This window comes from Cucurbita pepo, chromosome LG05, assembly GCF_002806865.2.
Source record: "Cucurbita pepo subsp. pepo cultivar mu-cu-16 chromosome LG05, ASM280686v2, whole genome shotgun sequence".
NCBI classification, from domain to species: domain Eukaryota; kingdom Viridiplantae; phylum Streptophyta; class Magnoliopsida; order Cucurbitales; family Cucurbitaceae; genus Cucurbita; species Cucurbita pepo.
Genome location: NC_036642.1, coordinates 10,715,109 through 10,739,295, shown reverse-complemented (window position 1 = coordinate 10,739,295; position 24,187 = coordinate 10,715,109). Strand labels below are relative to the sequence as shown.

Sequence of the window (24,187 nt, the reverse complement as noted above, 5' to 3'; positions counted from 1 at the left end):
AAAAAAAAAAAAAAAAAAAAAAAAAAAAAAAAAAAAAAAAAAAAAAAAAAAAAAAAAAAAAAAAAAAAAAAAAAAAAAAAAAAAAAAAAAAAAAAACTAAACAATAAAAAATTGAAGAAGATGATAAAAATATTTGGAAAAATCTTTTTGGAGATATTTTTCTGACCAGCCAATAAGTTTGAAATAAAAGCATTTGAATTTTGAATGAAATTAAAAATAAAAATATTGATTAATTAGTAGTGTAGATAATCTAGGATGGAAACAAGCATGTTCCAGAATTTTCAAACTATTGATAAAAATATAGTTAAATCAATTAATTAAAAAAGAAGCAATAAATTGGCATAAATGATATTCAGAAATATTCATGTTGCCAAGTCAAACATTATTCAAATGTGTTGACCATACCCCATCCAAGATAATATATTTATTATGATCACCTATAATGTATGCCTTGACTCTACCACCACACCCTATCCAACTCATAGGGCCTCCAAATGTTATCATTTTTTTTAATTTCATCAACCATTGACCAAACCCTTTTATATATGTGGAACTTCAATTCATTTACATACTTTATATTATATTCAATATCTGCTAGCGGTGAGCTTGGGCTATTAGAAATGGTATCAGAGCCAGATATCGAGAGGTGTGCCAGTGAGGAAGCTGGCCCCCAAGGCGGGTGGGTCGTGAGATCCCTCGTTGGTTGGAGAGCTCGCTGGCCCCCAAGGAGGGTGGATCGTGAGATCCCCACGTTGGTTGGAGAGTGGAATGAAGCATTCTTTATAAGTAGATTGTAACGCAATTGGGCGGCAGGGTTTTATATATATTCTGTTAGATTGTTCTTGAATCGAACTTAAATGTCGGGAAAATGTGGAGATTTATGAAACATATTCGATTAAACTAAGGTTTTAATTAATTTAGTTAATACGTGAATGTTTTTGTTTGGATTGGTGGAATGAAATGGGGATGTACTAGATTGTTCCATGTCAAATAAACCAAGCAAATTCCCATAGTAGTAGTGTATGTGTGTTATTTACATATAACTAAATTGAAGGGTTATTGAAAAATGGATCAAAAGCAAAGTCCACAATGGATCTGAGTTCATCCCAATCTTCCTCAAAGTTGGAGAACTCCGATGAAGCTGGAGATTGGTTTACCACTTCAGCTGCTCCTTCTTTTGTTGCCTTCTTCTCTTCAAACCCATTAAACGAATTACACCCAAAACTTATATAAGTTTCTCTTCCATCTTCATCGTAACATTCATCACCCACACTATTACTACATCTTTTGGTCTTCATCATTTCTTTCCAATTCGGTGCATATCTTCGACACGTAACACTCCGTTTGAATATACGACATAGCGTCCAAATCTCCTGTACCCTTCAAAATAAACTATTCAATATACCGTAATCTATCGGCTTAAGCTTTTGAATTGAATGGTACGTAATTTCTTTTCCCTTACCGCTTCTTGATCACCATTGATTATGGTTTTGGGGAGGTGGGAATTGTGGGAATTGTGGGAATTGTGGGAATTGTGGGAATTGGAGCCATTGCTTGGAGGAAGACGAAACTCATGCATCATCCATTCAGTTTTGACGCCTCTTCCAGCACTTCCCTTGTAAAAAACTAGGGTTTTCTTCAGACCAATGCACCCCTTTCCTTGTTCTCCTTGTGGATAAATTGGCTTGTCAATGCCCGTCGCCTTCCAAAACCCCGCCCCCGTTACCCTATTCGGTCTCACGCTGTTCTTGTACTTCCTCCCTCTCTTGACGAACACGTACCACTCTTTCTCTCCGCTCGTCCCACCGATATCTGCAAATTCGCAATACGTCAGAATATCTTTTATTTGATGAGTTCGAGGGTTGTATCGGTAAATATCAATCTGTTTGATGAGTTCGAGGGTAACGGATTTGTTGTGGACCTTCCGACGGAGGTAGTAATCGACGAGCTCTTCATCGGTGGGATGGAAGCGGAATCCAGGAAGGGGGAATTGGTAATCATCCATGTCGAGATCCGTAGTAGTAGTAGCAGCAGCCATGATCAAATTGAAGAAGAAGATATAGAAAGAAAATTAAGAGTGGGTTAGTTGTGAGTTATGGAAGAAGAACAAGAGGCTGGGCGTTTGATTTATAGAGTGAAAAGATTCACAAATTTGGAAAGGTCAAGTCTTTGGGTTTGACTTAGGATGGTCTGTGACGAAACAAAAGACTTGACTTTTTAAAACCAACAATGTTGGGGCACAAACTTGAATCATCTAACCTCTTTTCAGTGTCACCTTATGTCTTCTCCATCTACACTTCTAACATACATATTAAACCAATTCAAAACTAGGAGCAATTCCTCCCTTCTTCCCAACATTTCAATCATATAATATGAATTTTAAAACGGTTGTGAAGAACATTGTTCAAATCATCTAAGCTAAACTCAAGTCAAAGAGACTGCGATTCGTGTCATGTTAGAAGGAATCAACTTTCATTTATGCATCAAGAGCTTCTAGTGGGACCTCATTTATTCTTAAGTTATTACAAATTCTCGATGAATGATTGAAATCATTAGTTTATTTTAAGTAAGTTCCTTTGCAAGTTCATATTTAGAATGATTCAAGTTTGATATGATCCATCTTATTTAGAGAATGATTTGAATCTCAAATAAATTTTATCTCAGATCGAGGTAAGAACTCGTATTTATGGTTGGAAACATTATTCGTTCTCAACGTAGACTTGTAAGATAGACACTAAACCAATTCAAAAGTGGAATAATAGCGAGGACTATTCTTCGGCTCCAATATAAAATAAATAAATAAACAAAGATAATACTTATTATAATCCTACAGACATTAACGGCTCAATCCTACAAACATTACTTTATATTTTAAACTAAACCATGTTTTGAATATTTGACTCTTTGGGTATCATTACTACTTTACTTTTATTGTTGAATTTGTTGAATTTCATGCCATGCTAATAATCTTTAAAATAACATATTTTAGAATTTACCTATCCGTTGAGATCCCACAACGGTTGAAGAGAGTAACAAAATATTCTTTATGAGGGTGTGGAAACCTCTTCATAGAAGACGCGTTTTAAAGTCGTGAGACTGACGGCGATACATAATGGGCAAAAATGGATAATATCTATTAGCGGTAGGCCGGAGTGGTTACACGATGCTATCGATTTAGCAACTGGTCCAACAATGAAATTAAAGTTTGATTGGTTCATGGTCAAAACATTGTTGAAGGGAAGGGAGGGAAAGGTATAGAATCCAATAGCTGGTGGACAAAAACATGAAAAGAAAGTCAAAGTCATTTGGTCAACAAGTCTTGAGACAATGTCTTATTTGAGACCATCAATTTAAGGAAGAACAAGGAGTTTTAATTAGAGGGAGTAAGTAATATGTAACTAAAGAGAATTAAGACTATGTCTTTTTCATTAGGGTTTTGTTTATGGCAAAGTAAACATATAAAAACTGTGATGTCCCGGACACGTTTGAACTTTCAAATGAAATTAAAGTTGAAGTCGTCTCTGTTTTGGTTCTAAACCCTAAAGACGGTAAGATATTACATATCAAGTGACCCGTTTTCTTTTCTAAAGTGAGTCACTTGCTCGTAACCTGTTTTGGGACTTTGAAACGAATTGGTAGGTAATGTTGAAAAAACTCATTGAATCAGAATATTGAAACGGTCCAACGAACGAACCATAGATCGAACCCGTTCCTTCTCGCGCGGCCTGTATTCCTAACATGGTGTCATCAGTTCTTGATGGCAATCTGTGGCAGAGAAGGATGGAGTTGCAACTCCACTTAATTACAACCACCATTCTAATTTTATTGTCAAAAAGGGATAGACCTTAGTTTGTAAAACCAAGAACAATCCAAGTGAGGGGAGATGATTTTTTATTTACAACATAAAAGATGATGAAGGATCATTAATGAATTGAAGCTTCTTCCTATCTTTGTATCCAAACAGATCAGTGGCATCCCCATCAAAATATGAGACAGTTGTAGAAGAAGGAGGCTGTTGGGAGATGGCGCTGAAGTTCATCATCAATGGGTTCCAATGATGAGTAGCCACCGCCTTGTTTTCAGCATAATTAGAAGGGCTGAAACTAATGTAATTGCTATCTCTATCACAACATTCATCATCCATATCATCGCTATTATTAATATCTCCAAATATGGAACCACCATTGCCTGCTGCAATCTCCCTCCAATTTGGTGCATATTTTGCACATGAAACGCTTCGTTTAAAGATTCGACACAACGTCCAGATTTCCTGGAATCAAACGGACCAAATTTCACAACATAAATCAAAAAAAAAAAAAAAAAAAAGAACAAATTAAATTAGGAGGAGTTTTGTTACAGCTTCTTGGACATTGTTTCTGATTGTTGGGAAGATGGAAGGTGCATGAGTATTAAGAGAGCGAGAAGGCAGGCGAAATTCATGCATCATCCACTCAGTTTTGGTGCCTCTTCCAGCATTTCCCTTGTAGTAAACGAGGGTTTTCTTGAGGCCAATGCACTCATTTCCTTGTCCTCCATGGGAGTAGATTGCTTTGTCAATGCCAGTGGCCTTCCAGAATCCTGACCCTGTAACCCTATTTGGTCTTATACTGTTCTTGTATTTTCTTCCTCTTTTGCAAAACAAATACCATTCTTTGTCTCCCAAATTATTGCTCACATCTGCACAAATTTCCACACAATTTCCGGTTCATGAGTTTATTATTATTATTATTATTATTATTATTATTATTATTATAATTGTGCTTATAGAGCTCAAGTTCAATGAATGAAGAGAAGATGACAAAAAAAGAAAGAACCCTATTAAATTAAGAGTTTTGTGTTAAAAAAATGCGAGTGGGACAACTCAAATGTTTCTTAATTTATCCGAAAACATAAAAAATTATGGGGAAAAAAGTAAGCAATCTATGAAACCTTGGAACAGATCTTATAACCTTAATTGCTAACCAAGACATCATTAAATCTATCAAAAGTAAGTAAGCCTATAAACTATAATGGATCGTGAGTAGATATTGTCTTTTTACACCATTCATTCATTTCTCTTTCCAACGGATGTGAGATCTCACATAAACGTAAACACCATGTTTTCAGATCTTTACCCCAAACCCACGTCGAGAAGAAATGCAAGATTACATCTTTTTTTGAAATAAGTATATAATAGGAAAGTGAAAGTTGATGATGAGAGAGTAATAGAATCATACTAGGAAGATCCCAAGGGTCATGCTTGTAGATATCAACGGACTTGATGAGCTCCATCCCCATCGCCTTCTTATCAACCTTTCGTCGGAGATAGAACCCAACGAGCTCGTCGTCGGTAGGGTGGAATCGAAACCCTGGAAGGGGGAACTGATAGTCATCGATTTCAGGCTCACCAAACATGTTTGTCAACAATTGTGAAGAAGAGGGAAAAAAAGGAAGAAGTGAGAGAGAGAGAGAGAGGGAGAGTAGTTGGGAAGTTGGAAGTAGAAGAGATTGAAATTTATAGGGTGACGATGGAAGGTGAGGTGGGGTTTTAAAAAGTTGGGGTCTTTTTTATTTGAGTGCAAAACTTATAAACTAATACCAAAAACCCTCTGCCCGCCATGTTCTTGAAAGACTCAATTCTTTACCCAAAAACAAAATGTTGAATGATTTGGAGTTTAGGAGTGGAAATCTATTAAGTCATCTATGGATTTGATGCATTGTTTACTTTAAATTTTGTTTCTTTAAGGAAAGTGGCAACATGTTTCCGTTTAATTTCTTCCTTTAATAACCCTTAATCAATGAGTTCTTCTTCTTCTTCTTCTTCTTTTTGGTCAAAATTTCATTTTCTTATCCATATATTTTAACATTTGCACTTTTAGTTTATACCTCAAGTAACAAAATAATAATGAAGATTCAAAAATCTAGAAATAGAGCTAAGCGATCCATTAAATGAAGGGCGGGAATGAATGGACTAATTACCCTAGCTCTAGAAGCAAGGGAGAAGGAAAATCGGTATGAAATAAAGAAGATGACCACTGGCCAAGTATCCTACAAAGAGACTCTCGAGAGCTAGAAGGAATTAAAGGAATGAACAATTTGTTGTGTTAGTGAGACTGATTAGGAAGTACTTGACATTAGTTCACTCATTGTCTACCCTAGGATTGTCTACCCTGGGCTCCCCCAGGTCACTACAGCTTCTAAGCGCAGAAATCAANCAAAAAAAAAAAAAAAAAAAAAAGCAAAGTCCAGTATTTTGAGTGGTATGATTGTCGGATCGTCTCCTTGTTCTATCCGCTGGCCCTCATATTCGAGTCTTCAAAGAAGAATTTGTCTCGAGCAACCGTATTCAGTAAGAGAGGAAGGTTAGTGGTTGACACTGGATTGTCGATATTAACCGAATTTGTTCTAAGTGAAGAAGACAAAAACTCTTTTTTTAGGGTTTTAGGGTTTAGGGTTTATATATATATATATTTTTAGGGTTTAGGGTTTATATATATTTGTTTTAGAGATAGAAGGAAACTATAATCCTTTAACCTTTTTAACCACACTTTGTATCTTTGATATTTCTCTCATTTACATGTGGTAATACTTATGATATCTCACATGTTTCAACGTCGACTAGATTGTATGTTACATTAAAAAAAAACAGAACCAAATATGTTTTTATAATGGCATAATAGCGCTGTCATTAACTTGAAATTCACATGTAAGAAAGCATAAAAAGGGAACAGACAAAGCAGCACTATTTAGGGTGCTCTCTTAGCTAACCAATGTTTTATATTTAGGATTAACAATAATGCATCTCTTTTTAAGCAATTCTTTTATTTTATAAACAATTTTTATTTTTCAATAAAGTCAAAATTATTATTTTCAATTGAAGGACAAGATGAGGAAATGTAGTGCCTTGTAGTCTTTAATACTTTCTTTTCTTTTTAAAGGAAAAAAAAAAAACAATGAACTAAATGGTATACATCTGATTTTGTTACAATCTTTTGTTTAAAAATACTATTTTATCCTTACCCTTTCTAGTTCATCTAGAAGCATTATCATCCACCTAAAAAATGACCGCTTGGAAAAGACGAACTCAATTAGTTGCTATAGTCTGAGTCGACAATTAACGAAGATGTCTAGGTGGAATCGTAACATAATGCTTTTGTGAGAGAGAGGTTCGGGGATGAAGGAGAGAGAAACCACGTGAGAAGGAAAATGTAGATAAAGATTCAAAATTTGGATTCAGTCACTGATGACTCTGACATTCCCCTACGACATGGTTATGTTATTTATTCCTAACTTCTAAGAGTAAAGATTATCATGTTTTCACTCATGGTAGGAAAATTCAAACGGAATTCAAAACTTTTTTGATATTTTAGGGTTTAGGGGGACAATGAATAAGAGAGGGTGATCAGGTGATGTGTTAAAATTACTCAAACTGGATTGCCAACTCAAAGCTTCTAGAATGTCTTCCATTCAAATTGGAAATCAAGAATCTAGGGGAAAGGTGCCAGGTCATCACTTCAGGACAGCTACCTCTAACAACAACATGACAACTCTTTTTGTCTCTTAATCATGTTTTTCCTCTTTGGCAACTCAAAAATAATTTTTGGTTAAAATTTAGTTGAACCCTCAAACGTTTAGTCAGATGCTATGGTTGCCAAACGTTCAAGGGTCAGATAGAGGCTTGGTCAAACTCTCGAAAGTTTAGTTGAGTCGAGGATATGGCCAAAGGTCAACCTTGAAGGTTCGGTCCAAATGTGAATGTGATCAACTTCAGATACAAAGTAATGCTCATCAATATGATAGCATAAGCCGCTGAATTATTACACAACCGAGGAGTTTCGAAGTTCTTAGAAATCCATGTCTTTACTGTAAAAGAACATAAAAATGACTAAAAATTCTTTACCTAAGCTATTCTCAAAATGTTACTAATATTGTTTTGCAATCCATTCCATGTTTTATAACGCAAATTCATCATTGACCCACCAATCTAAATAATATATGCTTTTAAAAACTTTAGATAGTTAAAATATTATGATAGTAATATATTTAATAAAGTTTGGTCACTAAAACAAATATTATATTAGTTGAGAAATATAATATAATGATGCATCTAATTCATTAGACTTTCCATCATCTTTTCTCTCTCTTCTCTTCCTTTCTCCTCTTTCAACAATCACCATCACCATTATCTCTCTTCTTATCTATTCTGATTGTCATTCCCTATTACCATTAGATTGAGAAATCATTTGAGGATAGCAAAAATATCTAGAAAGAATTTTAAAACGAGTGTTATTAAGTTATAACGATGTTGAATATCTCCTATGTTGTACGAGTAAATGTTGAAGTCAAGCCACTAGTTAAACTAAAACCTGCCTCCGACACAATACCCCAAAAACAAAACTTTAGGGGTTAAAAGATAATTGATGTACGAACTGAGGATCAATCAAAAACATATTCTAAAATTCTATGTTTGATGCATAGATTTTCTAGAAAGAAGAAACAGCAATGAAACTTCGTAGGGTTCGAATGCCAAAATCAATCTTATTATACTCATCGCTCTCTCTTAGATTTCAAAAAACAATATCTTGTTTGGCGTAAGTGTAATTTCATACCACATTAAGATTCCCACTTGTTGTTTCCCTGTAAAGATTAACATTTAAATACTCATGTCACTATTTTAATGATGGAGGATGACACAGGGGCGGCTAACTAATATAGATTTCAACGACCCCATGTGACGAGATGATCCAAAAATTGAGCAGCAGCCCCTTATTAACATTCAATGAATCCAAGCTTTTTAATTCCTAATTTAATTGAAAGAGAGTTGAATAATGGTTTGAGATTCTAGACTTTTCAAATCTGTGTACTAAGAAATAATGACTTCGTATTAGAATAATGGAATTTGATGCTCCCCGAATGACATCAATGTTATCTCAGGAGATATTTTTGATAGCGACCCACTTGGTTTATGTTTCTACTTTTTTTATTGGCTTTTGTAAGAGAAGTGATTTTGAAGGCAAATAAATGATAACCAATGGCTGAGGATTGATTCTAAAGTTTTCTAATTATTTACATTATCAAAATTAAACAATTCGCCAACATTTTCGTATACTTTTGTGAATTCAAACCTTTAATAATACATAAAATAGTAATAAATACATTGTTTAAGAAAGCCTTACATCGTCACCCTTATTCTTGAATGAAGTTCAGAGTCAGAATTTGTGATGGAAGGCGAGCAGGCCATCTTCCTCTAATAGAAATTAATAGAGGAATGTTGAATACCAATATTTGTAGAGAAATGTCCATCTTTTATGACCATCAAATTGGTGTCTTTTTTAATACTAAGGGAGTTGTTCCGTCTCCAAGATAACTGCATTATTTTTTAGGATTTCTCTACACCTGAATACTTCAACTAATCTTCAGCCGTGCTTAGCGAGAAGACTTCCCTACTTGACACGCTACCATGTCGGTATGTATACGACGTGTGTCTCAAAGCTGCTTAGAATCTGGGATTATACTTTCTCCCACCTGAAGCCACGAGTTATTGCTGTTTCCTTCTTCGGCCTCACATTCATATCTCAGCAGTATCCCAAATAAAATCTTCCCCTGCTTCAATGGAATAACTTAACCTCGTGTTACGATTTCAACTTGTACANAAAAAAAAAAAAAAAAAAAAAAAAAAAAAATCCTAACCTTCACCCTCCGGTAAGATGCTAAAGTAGCTAAAGGTTCATTTGTCTTCAGGACCTGTTCAGCGTCGGTAGCAAAATTGATCATCTGGCAACGGTTGCATCCACCTAAAGACTGGAAACAGGGTGAAATAGAATGATCATATATGGTGGTAAATCACCAATTAACGCTAAAAACTTAAGCTGATGGATTTTTGTGGGCTTGAAATTTTGTGAGTCTAGACAAGTGAAAATCAATATTAACTGGGGAGAAAATGACACTATAGGGCTTCAAACCCTAGATCTCCAGATCTTGTATCATGTTAAATCTACAATCAACCTAAAAGCATAAGATGACGGGTTATGATAAATTTAATTATATAATTGTTAAAATATCGAATAAAGATTTAATTTATTGAAACTCATCAAGATCTCCTGCTCTAATACCACAAGTGAAGAGGGATAAAATATTGATATAAGATTATATTTATTATAACCCACCAGCTTAAGCTTTTGGGTTCAATGGGGGTATTTAATAGTAGCATAGTAGGCTTAACAGATAAAAAGTGGTTTGGTTTGAATCTAAAAATGCCACTTATAAAAAGATTTGCAGCAACAGATTGACTGCCAAGGTTCGGGGTTAATGTCAGTAGCATTCTACTAGTTTCCATACAAACATTTCGAAGAGAAGGAACTTACTCTGAAGAACTTGTTGCCAATTTTAATATTTATCCACTCATCTTCAGCGTAAGGTCTGCCACCAGATATGACAAGATTTGGCCGGAACCTCATAGGATTAACTTGAACTGATGTTCTACGAACGTCCTTCCCAACATCTGCTACAGACAATGCAACTTAAGATCACCAAAATTGGAATCTAGTGAAGCTAGGTCTACATCTAAATAACATTCAACTGATTCAAAATCTTCAACAGTATTAAACTGGCATACACTTTAACAAGGACAGAACAGATAATTATCAATAACTAGAAAAGATTCATGGTAGTTGCAAGTATAAAATTATCAATAACATACTTGAATTCAATCTGTTATTGAGGTCTGATACACTCTCCTCGGATATCAACAAGAACTGTGCTTCATTGGAGAAATTCAAGCAAGTTCGTGATTCTCGACAGGTACCAACACTGTCTCTTTCATCCAAGTTGACACAATGACTGGAACTTAAATGGCGCAACAAAGTACATGATCGACCAATAGCAGCACTAAACCAAGTATCAACTTCCTTGTCATAACCCTGGACTTGATATCTAAACATTAGAATGACAATTAATTCCAACCTCAGAAGTTCAGAAAATAAACATGGACTTGTATATGCAGCAACTTCTAAAATTTTCCAACAGTCTCCACTAATGTAGGGCCATACAATTTATAATCCTACAACAGGTATTACTCACATCTGACCACGCAAACTTATTTCTTCTCTCTTTCCATTGCTATAATTTGAATTCAAGATGATCTGCAGTCCCTCTTTGCAACGTGGCGAGTTGATAAACAATATTCCCTGACTGAGGTCGATATAAGTATGTATAAGACACATTTCCGGAACCTAAGAACAATATCAGATGAATTAAAAGTCAATTATAAATATTTGAACGAGAATGAAGATCTATTATCTATGCAGTGTCAGAATTTCTCAAAACAAAGTTAAAAGAGGGGGCGTGAAACCCTTAACAATGTGCTTGAGATTCAAGTAGAAGTAACGAGGACACAGGTTCTCTAGATCTAGCATGTCAAATAAAATCACTTCCAGTGTCCCGTGACATACTTTTCAGTCATAATTGATTGAAGTTAGAAGTAATCCCCATGACTGTATCAAATCATAGATCGAGTTACAGGGCGAATGATGATCATCCTCTTCTCCATTTTAGGGAACGTTGCTTTATCCTTGAACTGTTTAAATTATAGAACTTGTACTATTGGTCAAATCGACTTTTTTTTTTTTTTTAATAAATCATTAAATGATGTCTTCGTATGTCCCAGAATACTTTGAGACCACTGAAAAATCAATTTAATACTCGGGGCCAACTCCAAAAGTGACCTTCTCAATTACACTTCAAGTACTTGTAGCTCAAAATGTGTGTCAATGTAGGAAGATCAGACCTATGGCGTACTTTTCCATGCCATTAGTAAGAAATTAGTTAGTTTCTCTCATTTTGCTTGGGGTCATTCCGGGAGGTGCTACTACTAGTTAATTCAAATTATGCAAATCCCCAAGTTCAAGGGTAAAGCAGGGGCTATTTGGATAAGTTTAAAAATGCCTCAACTCTTTTTAGCAATTTGGAAGGAGCCGCAAGTGTTTGGAGCTGAATTCACTTCAATAAATACCCATTTCATGCAATCGCCATTTGATTAGCCANAAAAAAAAAAAAAAAAAAAAAAAAAAAAAAAAAAAAAATTAAAGTCTTTTTCCCTCCATATTAGCATGTCTGCCCCTCCCTACCCCATAATAAGATTTTCTTTACGAGCATATTTTCTGTATATTAATTGTAACTACCTCAAGAAACGGTAGAGCTTGACTATAACTAATATGATATATTCTAAAATGCTTGAGGGATAAACTGACTAATCCAGTGGGGTGGTGCAGTGAACGCTATATTTGGTCCTTAGTGCAAATAGTAAGAAGACAGCACAGAAAAAAAGGTCATTAAACATATGATGTTGGAGAACAGTTAAATCAAAAACCATCCAAAAGCCTTGTAACAGTAAAATTTTAAGCAGAACGTGAAAACTTAAACAGAACTAAGAGTACGACCTACGGAGCTGGGGGTTTGACTGAGATTTGCAAATATTTGAGCAAACAAATGCTGTTTTTTGCTCTCCATCAACATTCTCGTGATGGTGAGGGGGTTTCGAAAAACCAAATCGTGACATCATACGTGTTAAAAAAATACATGTAAGAAGTTTATGAAGAAGAATAGCTCACCTTCTTCTGTGTAAGAGTTTCGCCAGTCAGGCTTTGAAGTAGCCACTCCCGATCATAAAGAAGCCCTACTCAAATCAAAGAGAGAATTTAAAAAATATTGCTAAATTAGGAAAAAGATCGACAGAACCATCATGAAAATTAAGACCATCNNCCCCCCCCCCCCCCCAAAGTACGACTGGGCAGGTTGATTGGTTGCATATCTAACCTCGGAACCTGATGTGTGAAATTCACAGATCCCTAAACAAACTTATGTTCCACTATTTCAGGAAACCAGTATAATGAGCATTAATTTAGTTTCCTGTCTCGCTCTAGTACTCCCTCTGTGGATTAAAAAAAATGTTCTTTCAAATGGATACCTCGACTGCTTAACGGCCATCTATCTGTGCTGAATCCTGCACACGATTTAATTGGATAGACAGTAATAGACTTGAGGTCAACTCCAAAAGCTGAATATCTGCTCTCAAAACCTGGGATAAATTAACAAATGAAGAGGTAATCACCAACAGTAACACATATAGACATATAATCAACGTGTCCTCCAGCTCTATATTTCAGTATCATGAGACTTTACAGCGAACCATGCAGCAGCATAGATAGATTTGATTAAACAGAAGAATACTTGTGCAAGCCGCATCTTGACAGTGAAAAAAGAGAGAAAAATAACACTCGAGAGTGTTAAGCATAAAACATAGCATAGACATTCATTAAAAGATATCAATGGTAGGAGGGATTGCACCATACGAGGGTACGAGGCAAGGTGAGGGATATAATCTCTATCTCCAACTTTTTAGGGACTTTTAGCACCCCATTTTCAATATCAAGAAATTGGGAAAAGTTCAAGGAATCGCCTGATAGAGATCAAATTTCCATAGAAAGAATTCTCCAGTTTTTATTATTATATAAATAAAAACATTAGTAAGTAAAATTAGTAGTATATTATTTTTATGTCAGCCAATAGAAATTTAATAGCTTTATCATTTTAAAAGGACTAACTTTTTAAAAATATTTATATCATAAGTTAATTAATGAAAATGGTAATATATATATATATATATATATATATATATATATATATATATATATATATATATATATATATATATATATATATATACACACACATGAGACCAACCAAAAACAATCACTTAAATTAAATTTAACGAGCTTAAAACTGAGAGAGTGATAGAAAAGTAACCTGTCTCAGTGAAAGGGATGGACCTTCCGCAAAATTGTAAATCTCTAGAATGAGTTGGCGTCGAGACAAACGAACTTGTCACAAAATCAATGAATTTCTGCTATAAGACAGAGAACATCCAAAAATGTTGTCAAAGTAGTTCAAGAAGTGAGAACACACAAAAATGAAATCATTATCATGTATCTAAGCATGTAAAATCAGATTATGTCCTTTCAAGGTAACAAACATTAAAGGTTACCTAAGCCAAAAAGATTAGTCCAGGAACGATGCTGTAAGTATGTCACATGGCCATAGGAATTAATAGAACTGAAAATAAATTATTTACCTTGACATCTTCATACGTTGACATGTACCCCAAGGATACCCTCACTGCACCAGATGGTTTTCCGTTAATTATATCATTATCATCCCAGCAGATATGGCCTGCCTGGACCAAATAGCCAATTAAGGACATTAGAAATTGTAGAAGTCAAATAGGCAAATGAAATGTGAAAATTTTCATGTATGACCCACATATAGAAGTAAACAAAAAGCTTTACCTCAATATTTGTAACAAGATCCAAATGAGATAGATCAAGATACTTTGCACAGGCACCCGGATTACAAAAACATCCTGTCTACACAGAAAATCAAATGAAGAGACGGTCAGTAGCTACCAAAGCAAATGAGAAAATTTTCTCATCACAAAAATTATGGAATAATCAATTTTCGCAAAACTGAGAAAAAGATTGGTTGATTGAAGCGCAGTCCGCGTGGAGAATGAAAAACAGGGGAATGGTGCTTTGGTATATGACTGTTTGAGCTACCATGTGGAGTCTTTGGTTGAAAAGAAACCGTATAATTTTTAAGACATTTTGCCTCTTTTTGTAGCAATGTACAGTTTATTGTTTATTGGTGGTGTGTGACACAAATAAATTCTTCAGCTTGTCCACGATTCAAAGAAGTTGGAAAGCTCTCCATTAGTCTTTTCTTGTGGGGGTTCTATCTATCCCTGTCCCTAGGCTCTATTTTTCGATCTTTTTTCTACAATACATTCAAGTTTCTTACAAAAAAAAAATCCAAATACAAAGTGAACATGATTGCCATAAGCTTGGATACGATTCAACATAATCTGCTGAATGCCTGCAATAAAGTACCGACCTTCATATTTACCACAGGAGGAAATAAAAAAGACGAAAAATCAATTGAGAATAATCAACAGGAAAAAAAATCAACTAACGATCATTTAAAATGAAAATTGAAATCATAAACTTAAACAGTATAACACAAAAAATTTACCCTTAACTGAATCGAATACAAAGAGGCCAGTTTTTCCACTTCGCGATGACCAACCCAAGATCCATCCGGTCGTCTCAAGTTGAATGAGACTATAGGACCCATTTTGTTACATAGTGTCTAGAAAGGAAAAATTACATTATAAGCTTTAATTCTCGCAGATACCAAGAGTTGAAAAGAAAAATTGAAAGTGAGGACAACATAATCATTAACACATCATATTAATGCACCACGCCTTATCGCTTCATAGGCATGGTGCATAACCGTGATGTTTTATAAATAGCTTGTTGTTGTAATGAAGCAAAATAATCATATGAATAGCTTAAATGTAATTCGAACAAAAGGAAAATGATTACGCTCCAGGTACCCATAAAAATGGACGGGTTGATTTGTTCAAATATAGACTTGATTTTCATATCATATCACGGCTTCAGATATTGGACCTCAGATTTATAATTCCACACAATTTAGTTATTTGACACCTAAAGAGACTTTTCCAATTGTTTCCAAATTAGAAATGACGTTGAGGTGAGAACCAGTACCAAGTATTCCCCCCCTTAAAGTACTCATCTTATCAATAAGTCCTAGAAATCAAATCCATGTATGCCATTCTCTCTGATGATGCACGCCAAGAAGTGTTGAGAAAATTTATATGTGTACCCTTCTCTTTCCAACCTATTCATAGCATGCTAATAGGTATCAAGTTGAAAGCCTACAACTTAGGACTCCCAATTGTAATCGCCTCCTCTTATCAATCCTCAAACACCTCTCTGATTTCCTACTTTCCTTCTTTCATTGACATATTCTCTCTACCTAACCTGAGTATTTGACTTTCATTTCTTAGAACCCTCAGACAATTTGGGTGCCTAACATTACCCTCAAGGTCACCAACACCTCCCCCTCAAGTGGAAAGAAGGGAACTGCTTCTAGAAGGTATCTAAAAATTCTTGTGAGGCTTCAAACTACTGCAGGCTCGTGCATTTGATAGTCCCTCCCATGCAGTTTCATCAATGACTATGCACACCCAGAAGCTATTGTAGTTTCATAAACCACTCCAAACTTCAGTCTAATCATGGTTGCAGTTTTGGTAAAGCACCTGGTCCCAAAGCCTTCCACGTTTGGAATGTGCATGGAACAGCTAATGATGGCCATTAGTGTAACCGTACTATTCCTTCTGGACAACAAACATGAAGAGAGCTTATGATTCACCTTCTTTGCCAAGAAAAGCAACAAGCATGATCAAAGTTTTAAGAAAACCCGATTATTGATATCAAACTCAATCTTATGATGTTTCAATCATCGGGGTCTATCTAGGCTTGAGCCCGAGCTTGAGGCATCAAAAGCATGCCACCCATTCCTTACCTGTTGATCTAGGGTATAGTATCATAAACTTAACCATCTGGGAAGGTGGGATAGATATGGGAACTAATATAATGCCAGTACTTAGCCTACTTGAGCCATCTGCCATCCTGGCGATTGTTTTGTCTTGACTAGTTATAACAAAGACAAAAGTTATTGACTACCGCATATTGACTGTATAGGAATCAATAATTATATTTAAATGGAAATATTTATCACAACTGAACGTCTATCTGCTGACTTGGTATATGTTTATCTTGGATCCTTTCATATTGCTACATGAAAATAACAACTTTGGGTTTAGTCAGAATTTAACATGGAATCAAAGCATGAGGCCCAAAGTTTGAGCCTTTTCAGTATCCTTTTTTCTTGTCTCATACTATAGTCCACTGTTAAATCTTGTACTAATTTCTAATTTTCAAGCTCACAAGTGAAAAGTGTTAAGAATATGAATAAAAAATTAAATATATTATACGCTATGCTCTTAAGCTTGTTGGTTTAGCACTGATTTAACACAACTTTGTTCTTGTGCAACAATAATGTTGCGAACATTATTTGAATACAAAACCTCTAAACTAACGATATAGGAATTTTTAGAAAGATTTGAACCAACCAAATCTTTGCAGTAAGACTAACCTTGGAAGAGCAACTTCCATAGAGAGTGCATACCCTTGTTCCGTTTTCATGTCTCAAAGCCGCAAGTACGTTCCTCAAGTATGTGGCAAGGGATGAGGTATGCCTTCAGTTAATGATGTCAAGTATGCTTAATAAAATAATCGGGTGATAAAAGGTACAAATAAACAATTAAAGGTAAGTAAAAATAAGCAAAAAAAAGGAAGAGAGATTAACGACTGATGAGTACTATTGTCGCCCGTTAAATTTCTTAATCACAAGGACGTAATACAATAGCCTACACAAATCAATTTTTTGCTTTGATGGAAAGAAACACAAAACATGCATACATACCCCTACTGAGAAAGATACAGATATATAGAATGGAAACTAAATACAAGGATAATAGCAGTAGCAAGCAAGAAAAGAATCTAAAACAGCGCAAAATAAGAACATTACAGTACAACAGACATGTCAACCGGAGGAACTGGCACATCAGACAGATAAAATGCAAAGAATTTGAGAATAATATAGTGATTATAACATACTATTATACTTCTTTTCAGATAGCTAAAGTCGAAAACTCGGTTATATCCAAAATTCAGAAGCACAAGTCAAACCATGATAAAATCCTCAAAAAAAAATTTGAAGCAGCAAACCACAAAAGTTCCAAGAATGAAAAAATATGATCTTGTATATTTTTAGCCAAAGAGCGTGGTTATATGAACAGAATTCTACCAATAATTAATCTATAGAGAAAATATTCATCTTAAAAGATGCATTTTGCATACCGAGATATTGCAGGTATAGTTAGAGAATTTAAAATTTTGAACCCATGGCATAGAGACGCTATGCTCAGAAATGGGATTGTACCATCTTCAAAGAGTTCCTCGATGCCCTCTCTTTGCTTGACAAAGTCAATGTCAGCAATTGAAGCTGCAACCGTGCCTATGTAGTAAAAGAAATTGTTACAACTTCAATTAGCTACCTGCAGATAGTCTAATATTTTTCTCAGGTTGTGCAACCCGACTTTTAAGCAGAAGACAGTTTATTGATAGATTCTCAAGTGAGGAAAAGAAAGCTGGGATTTTGAGTTTAGAGGACAGTTGAATGATAGAGAGCTGCAGCTGAAGGTTTTTTCATTTTTTTTGTAACTTAAGGGCTTTTATAGAGATGGTTTCCCTCTTCGGAACTTTTTTCTATGGAATGAAATTTCTAGGTTCTTGTTCCCACCACCCCAGTAGCAAAGAAAAAAAGAAAAGAAAGAAAGTGATCTTCATTTAACATAGCTGAATACAAACCTCCACTAAAGTAAGTTTTCTTCAACAACTTGGCAGCATCTGCAATATTAAAATAGTAAAGAGTTAGAATTAGAAGTTAATAACTTAAACCTTTCCAACAATAATATAGGGTATAAGTCGATACAATTAAAACCCGTCAAACATTAATACAGTTGAACTTTAATATATGATACATAGCTCTAAAAGGGAGAGAAGAATAAACTAATTTTAGGAAATGTCTAAGGTCAACTCATTTCTTTTTATTTGAGTCTTAGGAGAAATGAGGAAAAACAAGAGTACTACATTGTAGCACAAAAGATAACATGGAAAAGACGTTAGTGGATCACATATGTAATATACTTGATCGTATGTTTGTATGATTCATATAATTGTTTTATTAAATTTGAGGGCTTAATCCTCATACTGCTTTGAAATTTATGCCTAACCATTGTAAGAGAAAAGAAACCTCGAGATTTGAGGCCACCTTTAATTTTTTAAAACATTAGTAATACTAGAACACTAACCAGGTGTATAAACTTCAATCATGCTGATGAAGTAACTAAATAGATTACAAAGCTCTTAGAGAGAGCCTTACCAGTATGAACGATGAGAGCTCCAAGTCCAGTTGGATACCCAAACAGCTAGTTCAGAAAAATATAAAGAAATAGTTAATAAGAATATTTAACAAAGCACAACGCTTAAGGTAATGGCTTCATGAAAGTCTAAAATATTGCAAACACACCTTATAGAAAGAGATGACAACAAAATCAGCAGGATACTTCGATAAATCTGGTGGTTCTGTCGCACATCCTTTTGCTGCATCTATTAAAACCTTCCAGTGTCCACTACAAGTTGAGACCTCAAACATATTTAAATTCAATGAATAGACGGTAATAACAAAAGTTACATATATATTAAATGAAAGCTGTTAAGAAAAATATATAATCTTAACCAGAAAGAACAAAAGGATTCAATTCTGTATTTGCATCCGATCAACATTAAGCATTTATCAATAGAGGATTGACAGCACAAAACCATCTTTATCCCATATGAATGTGTTTGATTATATTGGCTCAATTAAATACAAGATTGAATAAATTCAGTCCAAATTTCACGGTTTGCCAAATACATTAGAAGTGTAGGCTTTCATAGCGTGATGAGAAATGGATCAAAGCTGTTAGAAACTTAAGACAGAAGTAGGGGCATTAATTACTTAGAAGATGGAGAGCCATCAGAGTATCTAATCGAATCTTCCTTCACAGTCTTCACCAATTCAAGGCTAAATTTTAAACCAGAGAAATTGCACTCTGAAGGGAAGGCAAACAAATTATACGCGCTACCTGCACGAGGTGAACAATAAGATAAGTTATAAGTTACAAAAACACAGTCAAAATAGATGCTACCATCATCTGTCATAACATGAATCAAATTCTCCTACAAAAATGTATAATGAGCATAGAAGTGTCCATAACTCAAATAAACCGAAGCCAAGATGGATCAAGATTAAACTCACATAATACAATGATTTGTTAACAGAAAACAAGTAGTTCAAATTATGCCCAAATCGTAGCTAGAATTTAAAATTGATGCAATCATGTGGCTCGAGTTCNTTTTTTTTTTTTTTTTTTTTTTTTATTGATAGAAACTCGGGAAGTTAAGTAGACCAGTTTGAAGGAGGCTAACAGCTCAAAGGAACCAAAGTCATGTGATGATCATTGCACCAAAGTTTGAACAAGGAGGCATACAGCTCCCCAACCCCATCACTCTTAGCTTGCACATGTAGAACATGAGTTACCAGCTACAACCAAAGACAAACCTGTATGATCTTTAGCCAGAGACTTGGCTTCATTTCTCCTTAGCAATTGGTGCTTCGTTACTTGCACAGACGCAATATTTCCTGTGAATGCATCTCGTTCTGTATCTTCAATATCTATGGCATAAGCTTGAGCTCCTTGCTCAAGAGCATATCTTATAACAATTAAGAAATTTTTCATGGATTTTAAACTACAAATAATAAGAATACTCTCGAGTAAAAACTAGAAAAGAAAAATAAAGCTTCTAAAATATCCATGTATTACAGAGAGTTGGCCTATAAGCATCCACATTAGATAGATACACTCAAAATGCCAACATGAAACCAATTACCTAGAGTATATTGAAAAATCAATGAAATGGCCATTAGTAACAGTATAATCACAATGTTCAAAACATGGCGTCCAAAAAATTCCCTGAAGTGTACAAAACATAAAAACAAAGGTGGCTAAAGCTGTTCACATGAAAGTAACATCAGACAGAATCGCTCATAAGGATACTCCCTGATTCCAATAACACTGTTATGATTCTCCATTGTGTACACAAAGCTGCTTTGGTGACTCCATGGGAAAGCTTCGCCAACTAATTTTAGTGCTGCTGTTGCACCAGAAGTAAATATGCATTTGTAGTCTTTAGGAGATGCTTTGAAATAGTCAAGGACCTGCATTCACAACACCTTTCTTAACAAGAAATATGAAATGCCAAAAATGTGGATGTTCATTAGTACGATGAGAACCACCAAACATTTCCACCTACGTATTTTTTTCATAGGTGTGTACGACTGTGAAATTCAATTCTTATATGATCTAATAAGATGAAATAATTGCATTAAGAAAAATTCAGAGTGCTTGGGTCAGGAACTAAAGAGTATATGGATTAAAATACACACACCTGTTGGCGAGCATTCCTAACAATGTCAGAAGTGGCAAAGCTAGAGTCACTTTGGCTATCTAACTGTAGCTTAAGAAACTTCAAATTAATGCAATAAATTCATGCAACAAAGGGAGCCAAAAAACATTGAAATTGATGTCACCAATACATGCAACATTGTAGGTTTCTAGAGTCTAATCATCAAATGTCCAAAATAAAAATAACTCTAACCCGAAAAGAAGAGCCTATTGGGTGAAGCTTCCCTTAAGCAAAGCTTTTCCATTCCATGACAGCATTCCTATGGCTAATTTCATGACGGCATTCCTTTGGTTCATTTGGAACAAGAGGAACAATCACATATTCAAGGACTCAAAGAGGAACAATCACATTTTAATCGTTAGTCTTTTTAGTCATAACTTGGTGTAAAAACTCCAGTTTCTTTAGAAACTATGACTTAGCTACACTTATGGCCCATTGGAAGAATTTTTTGTAATTCCTTTGGCTAGGAACTCTCCTCTGTTCTTGTAACTNAAAAAAAAAAAAAAAAAAAAAAAAAAAGGAAAACCAAAAACAAAAAGAAGAGAGTGCGAGGTTGGCAGGTGATGTGATATTTAAGATATGAAGAATCCCAAGCCCGCAAATCTGAGGATGGGCACCACAACTATGTTGTGATACAAGTGCAGCACACTGCAATACCAAGTGTTTTATTTGAATTGTGTGCTACATGGCCATCATGGCGCAAAACTGATAGATTTTTGCTTTAGGTTGCCAGAGTGCTTTTTTTATTTTTTAGTTCCTTCTACAAAAAGATACTTGGAGCACTTCTATTAAAAGAGAAAAATACTATTTGGGAATTTTTTTCAAAAGATAGATAGAATTGTAAGAGGTTGTGTCAAAATCTCTATGGTTCTACTTCGGCAAAGACTTGATCTTCATAATGAAACATGCAGAGTCGATAGAAGACAACGCATAACTGTTTGGAAGATTTAAGATTCGCAGTGCTTCAAATTTCTCTTACATAGCACCGTCCAAAAAGAAAGAACTCAAGTACAGTGTGAGATAAGGAAGTAGTATAAAACCATGAACTAATCACACACTCATCAGACAGAATAAAATTAACTAGTAGAAAGCAGGTGTATGAAGACATTGACCATCCTAATATTTCTTCACTGAATTTAAACATGCTTCTTAGTTTATGAATAGAATATCTGCTGCTCTAAGCATCCTCTGTCTGAATCAGATTCTCTGGCTCAAATCTTGAATGTCCACAGTTAGAGTACTTGATGCATTCCTAGACAAAAGGTAGAGCTAAGCATCTTTGAAAAGCCTTTTTCCACATGACATCTAGAATTTGAACGAAAGTATCCTAGAGGCTATAGCATTGAAGTAGCAGTGCAATTTTACACAGTAAAGTACGTATTCACCTTCAAAATTCATCTCAAACAGCTTTTCGTGGTTTAGAGTGAACGTAATTTATTGAAGCTATATCAGATGTTATCAGGGAAGTCACTCCAGAGCAATTCAGAATTAAATTTGAAGAAATTACTTAAAGGACTCGAGTCTTTCAACTGCAGGATACGAGGATTTCCATAGATATTAGCAGTTAGATCTTTAAGGATCGCTTCCATCTGTAGCTCGGAATACAGAGTTGCTGCTGCATGGTCCAAATATGCAACACCTACCGAAATTTGGATGCTTGGTTATGATGAAAGCAGAAGTAAACAAAAAGTATAATAATACGAATGTTTCGCTCCAAGCCAATTAAATACATACTCTTAATTATTAAAATATAGAAAAACGAATGGTAAAGAATAAAAGATTTGGACAAATTGAACAGCTCCATGGTCCACTATGATCACTTTTTCAAAACTAGATCGAAATCTTACCTTCTAGGCGCTTAAACTCAGTGGCTCGAATTTCATCAATTGTCTTAGGAGCGCCAGAATAGCCGTAATCTCGACCGAACTCCTTGAGAAACTCTTCCTTGGCGGCGTCCATGATCACCTTCTTAGTTCATACAATACTGGAGGTGTGAGAATCACAGACACCGAACGAGATGGAATCGGAAATGACGAAAATGTTCCGAAGCGAAGGCGTCGGAGCTCGAATAGCGATGGTTGGTTTCGATAGTTACGATTCGACTGCAAATTCTTTACCGTACACGTCGACGTCTTTCTTACCGCCACTCGATTGCTGATGAACTACATACCGCATTAAATCGTGCTGGACATGATAACGCTGGACGACATGTCGATTTCTTTTTTTCTTTTTTTTCTTTTTTCTTTTTTCTTCTTATACAAAACAATCTAACACAAAATAATAAAATATATTAACAATTTTTAAATTTTATTTATATTGATGAACTATATAATGAAGATTATTTTCATTAAAAAAAAATTGTAATTTCATATTTCTTTATATATAAAAAAAACAAAATATTCAACTTGATTAATAATAAAAGGAAAAAAGAAAAAGTGTGGACTTGAAAATAGCTTCCTTAGTCAGATTTAAATACTTTTTTTACAATAAAATATTATAAAGAAAAAGTATAGCATACATAGGAAAATAGGATCGTATATCTTTTTCACTAGCCAATGGAAATTGTAAAATAAAATCGGTTCGATAATGGGAAAAAAAAATGGAATTTAGTAGAAAATGGATGAGCTTTCCACGTCAGCTCCAAATTGATGATGCTGATTAATTAGTGGTACTAATATGTGATTAAAAGAATTAATTAAAGTTTCCATAATTATTGAGATTAGATGGATTAGCAGTTGAGGTTTTCATGGTAACGCGTTTTTGCATCCTTTAAAACACAATTATGAACCTAACGTGTCTACTCAAAACTCCACCTTTTAATTTATTCTTAATGAATGTGTTTGGGATTATGTGAAATTTTAGCTAATTATCTGATTAATTTTTTTTAATAATCGTCATTTCTTTTAATTTCATTTAGCTGCTCTTCATTTAGTTTGAATAAATAAACGTTCATATTTTTCCGACATCAATGGTATATTCTGTAGAGGACATATGTTTTTTTTTTTATAGTTGAATGATCAAGACATTTAAAATTCGTGTAACAGCTTAAGCCCACCTTTACCCTAGCATATATGATTTACTTTGTCTTGTTATGTATTGTCATCAACTTCACGGTTTTAAAACGTGTTTATTAGAAAGAGATTTCCACACCTTTCTAA

At 34.7% G+C, this 24,187-nt stretch overlaps 3 protein-coding genes and 1 long non-coding RNA gene across 12 annotated transcripts; all 4 read right to left on the bottom strand.

Moving 5' to 3' along the window:
• Positions 1-1,043: 1,043 nt before the first annotated feature.
• On the bottom strand, positions 1,044-2,038 carry LOC111795170 (transcription factor JUNGBRUNNEN 1-like). The gene is made up of 2 exons (XM_023677446.1): positions 1,463-2,038; positions 1,044-1,373 (listed from the first exon to the last, which is right to left on the bottom strand). The coding sequence occupies exons 1-2, from the start codon at positions 2,036-2,038 to the stop codon at positions 1,044-1,046; spliced, it is 906 nt and encodes a 301-aa protein (XP_023533214.1).
• Positions 2,039-3,895: 1,857 nt separating this feature from the next.
• Positions 3,896-5,394, bottom strand: LOC111795169 (transcription factor JUNGBRUNNEN 1-like). Its single transcript, XM_023677445.1, has 3 exons — positions 5,217-5,394; positions 4,358-4,677; positions 3,896-4,270 (listed from the first exon to the last, which is right to left on the bottom strand). Exons 1-3 carry the CDS (start codon positions 5,392-5,394, stop codon positions 3,896-3,898), a joined length of 873 nt encoding a protein of 290 aa, XP_023533213.1.
• Positions 5,395-9,090: 3,696 nt separating this feature from the next.
• On the bottom strand, positions 9,091-23,282 carry LOC111795061 (molybdenum cofactor sulfurase). 9 transcript variants are annotated; one of them, XM_023677293.1, is made up of 22 exons: positions 22,877-23,281; positions 22,570-22,668; positions 21,012-21,070; positions 20,621-20,781; positions 20,125-20,276; positions 19,522-19,648; positions 19,051-19,153; positions 18,904-18,949; positions 18,330-18,368; positions 17,820-17,976; positions 17,053-17,155; positions 15,061-15,177; positions 14,322-14,399; positions 14,108-14,209; positions 13,783-13,882; positions 12,944-13,054; positions 12,588-12,652; positions 11,059-11,210; positions 10,679-10,911; positions 10,344-10,483; positions 9,670-9,780; positions 9,091-9,585 (listed from the first exon to the last, which is right to left on the bottom strand). In XM_023677293.1, the coding sequence occupies exons 1-22, from the start codon at positions 22,986-22,988 to the stop codon at positions 9,466-9,468; spliced, it is 2,487 nt and encodes an 828-aa protein (XP_023533061.1). In that variant the 5' UTR covers positions 22,989-23,281; the 3' UTR covers positions 9,091-9,465. The 9 variants fall into 9 exon arrangements, with proteins under 9 accessions (XP_023533061.1, XP_023533064.1, XP_023533063.1 ...); XM_023677296.1 differs by having other exon boundaries at positions 13,783-13,879; XM_023677295.1 differs by having other exon boundaries at positions 9,091-9,582; positions 22,877-23,280.
• LOC111795065 lies at positions 21,904-22,530 on the bottom strand. Its single transcript, XR_002815152.1, has 2 exons — positions 22,415-22,530; positions 21,904-22,281 (listed from the first exon to the last, which is right to left on the bottom strand). It is a non-coding gene; the product is annotated as an uncharacterized LOC111795065 (long non-coding RNA).
• Positions 23,283-24,187: the final 905 nt, after the last annotated feature.